This window comes from Oncorhynchus tshawytscha, linkage group LG30 (assembly GCF_018296145.1).
Source record: "Oncorhynchus tshawytscha isolate Ot180627B linkage group LG30, Otsh_v2.0, whole genome shotgun sequence".
NCBI lineage: Eukaryota > Metazoa > Chordata > Actinopteri > Salmoniformes > Salmonidae > Oncorhynchus > Oncorhynchus tshawytscha.
In genome coordinates this window covers 40,378,208-40,387,820 of record NC_056458.1, presented here as the reverse complement: position 1 = coordinate 40,387,820, position 9,613 = coordinate 40,378,208, and the positions used below count along the sequence as shown (strand labels likewise).

General features: G+C 40.6%; 1 protein-coding gene across 2 annotated transcripts; it reads left to right on the top strand.

The window, feature by feature from the left end:
* The first annotated feature begins 1,360 nt into the window (after nucleotides 1-1,360).
* LOC112228300 (protein sprouty homolog 4) lies at nucleotides 1,361-9,342 on the top strand. Of its 2 annotated transcripts, XM_042309351.1 has the most exons (3): nucleotides 1,361-1,530; nucleotides 2,328-2,419; nucleotides 4,306-9,342. In XM_042309351.1, exon 3 carries the CDS (start codon nucleotides 4,338-4,340, stop codon nucleotides 5,295-5,297), a length of 960 nt encoding a protein of 319 aa, XP_042165285.1. In that variant the 5' UTR covers nucleotides 1,361-1,530; nucleotides 2,328-2,419; nucleotides 4,306-4,337; the 3' UTR covers nucleotides 5,298-9,342. The 2 variants fall into 2 exon arrangements, with proteins under 2 accessions (XP_042165285.1, XP_024249264.1); XM_024393496.2 differs by lacking the exon at nucleotides 2,328-2,419.
* The last annotated feature ends 271 nt before the right edge of the window (nucleotides 9,343-9,613 follow it).

Below are 9,613 nucleotides of genomic sequence, written 5' to 3'. Positions count from 1 at the left end.
ATTGTGAAACAATTGAGGCTTTGAAGGACCCTATTTCCTAAGTGTTCATCCTTGTTGCAATGTGTGGTCATTAGCACTGAATAGAAAAGATTGCAGACTGGGCAGGAGATTTATCTAAATGTGTATTCACATCTTACAGAAACTGCAGCTATTTCCCAAATGCTGCATGGTCTCAGTTGCATTAAAGAAATACAAACCATTGCCTAAATATGTGCCCTTGAACACGTCCTTACAAACAATTACAATTTGGTAGTGTTAAAGTGAAGGTGAGGTTGTCATTGAAATCTGTGCTAATGTAGTGGAGACGTTTAACCTTTGACAGCATTAAATACACAAGTTGGGAGCTGAACGCTGTCCGTGGGGGAAGGGCAGACAGTGGGATGTTAAAAGGGAAATTCACACTCATTTTCCTTCTTGTGGTTTCGGTACAAATCAACAACATCCTACTCTTTTGTGAATCATGCCCGCCATCACGCGGGTTGTGTTTCACAGTTTGGTGTCATAAACTCAAATCAAAACTGCATTTTACTGTGCAAGTACTCGACTCAAACTGCAGCAAATGGAGAAAGCAACACCCTATTATTCGTAAATGTAAATACATATAAACACAAGAGGTAAAACAACAGCAAATGCCACCATTTCGATCTTCTTTGAATCGTGATCCACAATATAGTGGATTATTACAATATAGTGGACACAATATAGTGGATTATTACAAGTGTGTAATAATATAATACCCTGTTAGTAGCCGATATGCCACGATCTAGGTTGAGCAAACAGTCATTTAGCCTACATGTTTTCAGTTTGGAGCAAAGCTTTGATTCCATATAGCATTTTACTTACATTTTAGGGCAGGCGGCTCTCCATATGCTAATAGTTCTTTCATTTAGCTTTACCTTCGTTACAAACAATAGTTTACCATATAAAGACGAGGCATATACCTACATCAAATATTTATGTTCTTAATGTTATTATTTCCCATTGCACAATTCAAAATGGTCAAGATGCCCCTGACATGAGGTTTACATATTCGGAAATTAGCATTCATTTTCAGGTCGGAATCATGAATGAGTGAATCGTTGAATAAAGAAGCAGCATGGTGTGAGGCCCATAGCCGGCTCATTCATGTAATCCTCTCTGACATCGCCCTGGTGACAAAAACCTCCCAATTCTTCCATTCATGAACTCTTGGTATCACGCTTGCGCAATGAAATTCGGAGTCCTCCCATTCATAAAAACGTAACCCACCCATTTGAGCTCTGAGACGTTGTGCCCTCCCATTCACAAAAAAAAAAACATGTCAAGGCATCTGCGCAGTACGTTCTTTACCCTCCCATTCATAAAAAACAATTTCCCCATGTAGTTGCAACATCGTATCAAAAAGACCGTGTCCTCACTGCAGTAAGCATCGAGTGGATAGTGTTCAATAATTTTTGGACTTAGTATTTTTTCTTTACTTGGGAGAAATATCTTTGGAATATACATGCAGTCTTCGAGCTCAACAGAGAAATGCGCTGCTAGTCTGGAAAAGTAAGTTATTCTATCGGATTTATAATGACGTTTTGACATGGGATACATAAACCCTAGTAGCCTATCACATTTTTGGTTAAACAATTTTGAATACTGGTGTGTACATCAATTTTGTGGATTGCTTGGGTGCGCTGAACATTTATTTTTCTCTCTTGCAGCCAAGCTGTTCCCGTATTTGTACTTTGTGTCAATATTTAACCATGGATGCTACTGTAGCAAGGTTGTGGACAAGAGAGAAGTAATAAGGAGAGCAGATGAAATAAGAGAGCCTAAATGCTGATTTTTGTTTTACCTCGTTCATTTTAAAAGCGTTATAAGCCGTTCATACAAATCTATGTTGCGGTTAAAAACAACAGCCTAACGTAGGCTATTAGTTACGGACTCGTTGTGTCTTTGCCTCTTGCTGGTGATCATTCGCATTATCGGGGCTGGTTGCGTGACGCTTCTCTGCAGCGTTTGAGCTGGCACATCATATGCATATGTCAGGTGGTTTTGTCATCTGTTCCTTTAAATAACTCTCCGTTTTAAAATAAACCGTTTGTCCAATAAAAATAAGTAGCGTTTTGGTCTAAACTGCCACCCTCCTTTCATAAACCAATAGCCCACACTATAGCCACTTAAAAAATATATATAATTTTAAGACGCCTTAGCCTATATGTTCTGGAGATTTTGCTATTGTGAATCACTTGTCGAATGAAATGTTATCATCATGTCTCGATAAATATTTAGTCAGATTTTACGTTTATTTTCTATTTCCAATGACGTGTCGCCTCCGGTTATATTCACTTAATTCACAGACGCTGAGGGGAGGGAGGAGGGAGACACTGTAACCTACCTACTACCTACGGTCTCTGGATTCACTGGTTCTGATGATCAGGAGTATTTGCAGGTCGGAGAGACGCAGCATTTTGCTCACTATTTTCAGGTTCCGTGATTATTGCTGTGGCAAATTACCTGTCAATCTTATCAATATTTAACTAAAAATGTCATGAATTTCTTTATAATTTATCATGTCTGCCAGCTAGAGTGGTAGGTATGTAGTCTACCACACTACATTATAGTGTCTACTATAAAGTAACTACTAAGTAGTAACTGTTGTGCCCTGTATGACTATTGGGTCATTAAATAGGGCATGTTGGCATTTATTGGGACGAATCTTGTCCTGGAAGCAGCTCTGCAGCGTGGTCACTAGCTGGCACAGCCACGAAGTCATAGTTTTAAACCTAAACTTAACCACACTGCTAACTTCATGCTTAACCTTAAATTAAATTAAGACCGACAAGCTCACTTTTGTTTTCATGATTAAAAAAACGAAATAGCCAATTTTGACTTCGCACCTGGCTCAAACCGCTCATCTCTGCCTCCAGGACAGGATTCATCCCAAGAAACGTCAACCTGCTTACTTGGTGCCATTATAGTCTACCTACTAATTCTGGGTTTCTTCCTTTTTAAGAGTGATGATGGGGCATGGAACTATGTCTCTTTTGGCGCATGCAGAGTAATATCCCAAAACTAGTGTCAGATTCTTGTAAAGATAGGATGGGTAAAGAGGAACATGTTATTTGTCACTATGGAGAATACTTGTTAGTTTTCTACTCACAGCATCATAGTTATGAATCATTTTTACGCTGCAAATTGACCACAAGAATTCCAAACAGATATAGAATTGGACAAAAACAGAATACTTTCAAACATTGATTACATTAGGATACGATCACACATGTCTCTATTTATACGTCGGAATACTTGGGAACAGATTTTCTAAATTGAAATCACATTGAGGAAATTTCCTGGTGATTTTACAGTCTTTTATGCCCATCAAAAAAAAGTACATATATTTTGCTCAGAAAACTTGGGGCGGCAAATAAAATCAACAGCGAGCTGAATTTGTCCCGCATGCCGCCTATTGGGTAACCGTGCCCTACAACCTTTAAGGAGAAATGAACACCGACCAAATGCAATAAAATCAACAATGCGATTCATTACATTTTTGTTTAGTCACCAAACATAAAAAAAGCTATATCTATTTAATCAATGGTCCTTTGGTGAATGTGTTTATAGCACTTGAAGTCATGTGTTATAGTCTCATTCTGGTCTATAGGGCCCCCCTTCTTCTGAATATAATTTGGCATCGGCTTTATTGGTTATTGCATCCATGTCTTGCAATTAATGTTGACGTTGTGGTATTTTGTCTTTTGAGAAGGTGTTGAACATGAATTGGGTAAATGACATATTAATGCGCAACATAATGTGGATTTTATTGCATTTGAATGCCAGGTATTATTAGAATGTTTATATATAAATATATAAATAATGTGCTTGTTAATATTCATTATAAACTGATACAGGACATTCTCTGACTGTAACTGTCATCAGTACAATCGGTTGCTATGAGTCATTGTTGAGAATATATACTCTATGCTGACTCACGTCTTGGACAACCACTGACTAAGAGCCTTGTGTTAGATGGGTTTGTGTACAGATGGAGGTTCATCATTTGATCACTTTTTTGTTGCTGAGAATTTGCCTGCAAAGCAGGAAATGCAAACATGTAAAAATACATCTAAAGTTTGTAATTTCGACTTGATTTTCCCTAACAAAACATCTATCAACAACTACAAAATTGTCCATTAATTATAATCCACATAATAATTCAGATTTCCTGTTGCTGCAGGATTATTTTCCTGCTGTAGCAAACTGCTCAAATTAAGATCCTACATCTGTAAGTAGGGTAGCCATTCCAGGAGGCTGACTGTTGTCTCTATGTTTCTGCAGGACTGCTAGATGTTGAGCTCTCTGTTTTCTGTATGAGGGACACAACCACACAGATGGAGTCGAGGGTTCCCCACCACATCCCTGGAGTGTCTTCCTCCATTATATCCCAGCCGTTGCGTATGGTTCCGTATGGAAGGCTACACCACCCGCTCACCATCTTCCCAATCGACCAGATGAAGTCCTCTCATGTGGAAAATGACTATATTGACAGTCCCGCTGTGGTCTCCCAGCAACCCCTCAACCAGAAGGCTGTCAACAGGGGGCCCCACGAGGCACTGCTAGGGGCCCCCCACCTCCCCCAACTGGCGCGCTGCAACCCTCACAACGCCACCACACACCCCTGGATAACCTTCAGCGGGCGGCCCAGCTCCATCAGCAGCAGCAGCAGCACCTCGTCAGAGCAGAGGCTGCTGGACCACGCAGCCCCCACCCCCGTGGTGGACCACAACTCCACCGTAGTCACCACCAGGACCCCCTGCTGCGGGCCCAAGGCGCTCACCTCAAAGCCCCTGGATCTAAAAACTGCTGCCCTGGGGGCTGCAACGGTTGACAAGAAGCACATGCTGCTGTGTGAGATTTGTGGGAAGTGCCGCTGCACGGAGTGCACCCTGCCCCGGACCCTGCCCTCGTGCTGGGTGTGTAACCAGGAGTGCCTGTGCTCAGTGCAGAGCCTGGTGGACTCAGCCACATGCATGTGCCTGGTCAAGGCCATTTTCTACCACTGCACAGAGGACGAGGATGATGAGGGATCTTGCGCAGACCGCCCATGCTCCTGCCACCAGTCTAACTGCTGTGCGCGCTGGTCCTTCATGGCAGCCATGTCCCTGGTGCTGCCCTGTCTGGTGTGCTACCTGCCCACCATGGGCTGTGTCAAACTGTCGCAGAAGTGCTATGACAAAACCAGCCGTCCGGGCTGCCGCTGCAAGAACTTCCAGCAGGCCTGTAAGAGCATGGAGGCCAAGGCTGCAGGCCAGGAGAAACAGGCCTCATGATAGTCATTGGCTGTTGCCTTATCAATACCCTCTGGATAGGACAATCCCACCAACCCCTACCCACTGGATGACTTCCAGAAAACCATGGTACTTACAAAAGGGTTTACACTTGTCCTTCTTGGTTCGAGTGATGTTATTCCACACAAGTCAGAATAGGTCTGTCTGCTCAATTGGTTGTCCTAGACAACTGCTTGCCTCAGAACCCATCTTTATAAGTATAACAGACTGGCAGATTTTGTTTCTAAAATGGCTGAAGGCACAATTCATTATCCCTCTATACTGCTCTGAATTTCCAGCTTCATCATAGCTAGCTACTCTATGACACATTGGACCCCAGTTGTTGTTCTCCCAAAAAAAACACACAAAAAAGAAGCCTGCTCCAAAGCAGTTTCCCTCTGTTTATGCAAACTGTTGATTTCCTTTTGGGTAGTAAAGGATACTTCAACTGAAACAGCCACCCACTCTCCCCCATATATGAAACGTTTCAGTCCCATACAAGCCTTCCTGTTGCTAGCTTGATGTTGAGCTCGTTATGTCAAGGTGGAAAAGTAAGAGGTAAAGTCGTGTGTCTTTGCCCGTCTGATATGTAAGGTCATACCACAACTGAGAGAAAAATAGTGTTTAGGATTGCCTGACTTGATCACTTTCCATTTCTTTGAGGGAATTTTTTAAACCTAGCTTTTACCAATCACTTCAGAATAATTTCACGTCATGCCCTGCATGATGTGACGTAGTGGTTAACCCCAGTGCTCGACGTGGATGTGTTGTAGAAAAACCTCCTCAGGGATCGTTCCTCATCAGTAGAATTTGGTCTAGCACGTAAAAACTGCCATTAGCCTAGTTGACTTCACTTTGCACAATAGGCAAAGAACAGTTTCAAAAGGGCAAAAGGGCAATTGTGAATTATTTAGGAAGAGTAAGTTAAGAGAGGAAATGGAGGGAAAATACAGTCGTAGAAAAAAAAGGTGCTATCCAGAACCTAAAAGGGTTTTTTGGCTGTCCCCATAGGAGAACCCTTTGAAGAACCCTTTTTGGTTCAAGGTAGAACCATTTTGGGTTCCATGTAGGACCCTTTCCACAGTGGGTTCTACATGGAACCAAAGGGTTTTACGTGGAACCAAAAGGGTTCTCCCTGGGACCAAAAATAGTTATCTTATGGGGATAGCTGAAAAACCTTTTAGAAAATTTTCTGGAGTGTAGCGTTTTCAGAAAGAGGTCAAGTGAAGCTGTAGCATATCTAGCCAGCCTTAGTTAAATCAAACCTGCCACTTGAACAACCTTTTTAGATGACGCAAACCCCTTATGATGTACTGAAGCACAGTATTAAGTATCAATGCTTAATGTATTTTACATTACTCTGTGAACTACTTTGAGTCCACATTGTATCAAATCAAATTTTATTGGTCGCATACACATATCTAACAGATGTTATTGCGGGTTTAGCCAAATTCTTGTGTTCCTAGCGCCAACAGTGCAGCAATATCTAACAATACACACAAATCTAAAAGTAAAATAATGGATTTAAGAAATTCTCATAATTTTTTGCTGCAGTGTTGAGTTTTTCGTCTGTTAGAAATATTATTTATCTTTATTTTCTCAATCTATTTTTGCGGCTTGCATGGAGTACCAATGACTTTGCCAAAGGAGTTTAGTATAGCTTGTTTAGCTGTCTTAGGGATCATATTTGTTATGCACTCGCCAAATTGTCAGAGGGCAATTGCTCTTAATTAAAGGTGCTGTGTCCTTTTTTTATGCTTCAGTTTGGCATAAAGGGATACCATCGTTGCATAAATCTACACGTTTCTGTCACGTCGGTTCTGAGGTCCCCCACTAACATTAGGGCCTGCCTCTTTTACATTTTTGTACTTGTCTTGTTGCACAAAGCAGAAAACATACAGGAAAAAAAAACACTGTTCTTAGTCTTGAATGTATAAGGCAATATTATTTTCAAATGTTTGCAATTCAATCCAAGGGAAGGTGCCAAAATGGGGAAATATGTTCTGACTGACAAAGCCAGGGAATATTTGTTGATGTGACAATATGTTATAGAAATAGACCTATGTTATAGAAATAGACCTATGTTATAGAAATAGACCTATGTTATAGAAATAGACCTATGTTATAGAAATAGACCTATGTTATAGAAATAGACCTATGTTATAGAAATAGACCTATGTTATAGAAATAGACCTATTTTATAGAAATAGACCTATGTTATAGAAATAGACCTATGTTATAGAAATAGACCTATGTTATAGAAATAGACCTATGTTATAGAAATAGACCTATGTTATAGAAATAGACCTATGCAGGTGATATGTTGTTGTAAATAGTTTTAAATGTCCTTGAAAAACTGCATGGTACATTATAACTACAATACAAAACATATATATAGATATATATTTTGAGGGTAAAGATTTGAGGTTGAGGGGAAGAGGGAGGGGGGGAAGACAGGTCTTACTATCATAAGCACTTGATTTAGAAAAGTGTGCCCCGCAGTAAAAATACCTCTGTTTATGCTATTCATGCCTCTTTAGCGGATAGAGGCGAAGCTAATTCCCAGTTCTTCAGTGCCCCTGCAACTATGGAATCATTGAATCCACTGAAGTAATACAATTTTGGCCTATCCGGATCAACCCATTTCCCTCTGTTTGTACTTACACAGTGTCGCAACTTTTTTTCCCTCCCCAATTTGGCCGACAAATACCCTGGCCTTGATTGACCAATACCCTGGCCTTGATTGACAAATACCCTGGCCTTGATTGACAAATACCCTGGCCTTAATTGACCAATACCCTGGCCTTTATTGACAAATACCCTGGCCTTGATTGACCAATACCCTGGCCTTGATTGACAAATACCCTGGCCTTAATTGACCAATACCCTGGCCTTGATTGACAAATACCCTGGCCTTGATTGACCAACACCCTGGCCTTGATTGACCAATACCCTGGCCTTAATTGACAAATACCCTGGCCTTGATTGACAAATACCCTGGCCTTAATTGACAAATACCCTGGCCTTAATTGACCAATACCCTGGCCTTTATTGACAAATACCCTGGCCTTGATTGACCAATACCCTGGCCTTGATTGACCAATACCCTGGCCTTAATTGACAAATACCCTGGCCTTAATTGACAAATACCCTGGCCTTGATTGACAAATACCCTGGCCTTGATTGACAAATACCCTGGCCTTGATTGACAAATACCCTGGCCTTAATTGACAAATACCCTGGCCTTGATTGACAAATACCCTGGCCTTAATTGACAAATACCCTGGCCTTGATTGACAAATACCCTGGCCTTAATTAACAAATACCCTGGCCTTGATTAACAAATACCCTGGCCTTGATTAACAAATACCCTGGCCTTGATTAACAAATACCCTGGCCTTGATTGACAAATACCCTGGCCTTGATTAACAAATACCCTGGCCTTGATTTACAAATACAGCTGCTGTCCATAAACGTGTCAAAAGCACCATGAGGAAAAGAGAACTGTAAAGCTATGTTCCATTCCATCTTGTTTAATAGTGGATCTCTTGTGCTTCTCTGCCTTTTTTCTTCTCTGTCTCTCTCACACTGTGGCTTGGGTAAAATCCTTAGCCCCAAACTACATTAGCGTCATGTGTTTGGTGGCCTGTTAAGGTATTGAATAATCACCAACCATGACAACTCAATAATGAAGCCTTTTATTTTGTTAGAATGCTGTGACTTAAACTCCATTTTGTGGTACACTTGTGGCCACTAGAATTATCTTCAACTCAATCAAAATAACCTTCAAAACTGCTGGCTCCTGCTATTCAATGTCTTTGCCTTTGCAATGTCAATGTTGCGGAAAAATTAGCTCTGTGCTTTTGTTTTGTTTAACTATAACAAAATGAACAAATCTCCCATATAAAAGTTTCCCTTTATAGATATATTTATTTTGAAGTTCTATTTTATATAGTATTTATTTAGATGCCAACCTGTGTTTGTGAAGAAAGCTCATGTCGAAATGGAATGTACATTGACATTGGAAATATATATTGTTAAATATAAACATGTTGTGGTGTCTTTTTTTACTGATGGTCCTCTACTTGAATCATACACGAACCAAACTCTTAGACAGACAGGAAACATATCAGTACATTCTCTGTCTTTCTGCCATGTCCTTTCAGCTTGGTGGAACATGGTTAAGTGTTAAAGCTACCAATGAGAGTTCTGTTTCCATAGTTACAAGACTTAGTTTGTCATTTTGTTGATCTGGGGCGGGAGAGCTATGGTTGAAAGTTTTAAAAAATGAAAAAGTGGGCCAGAAATAGCCTGTTTCC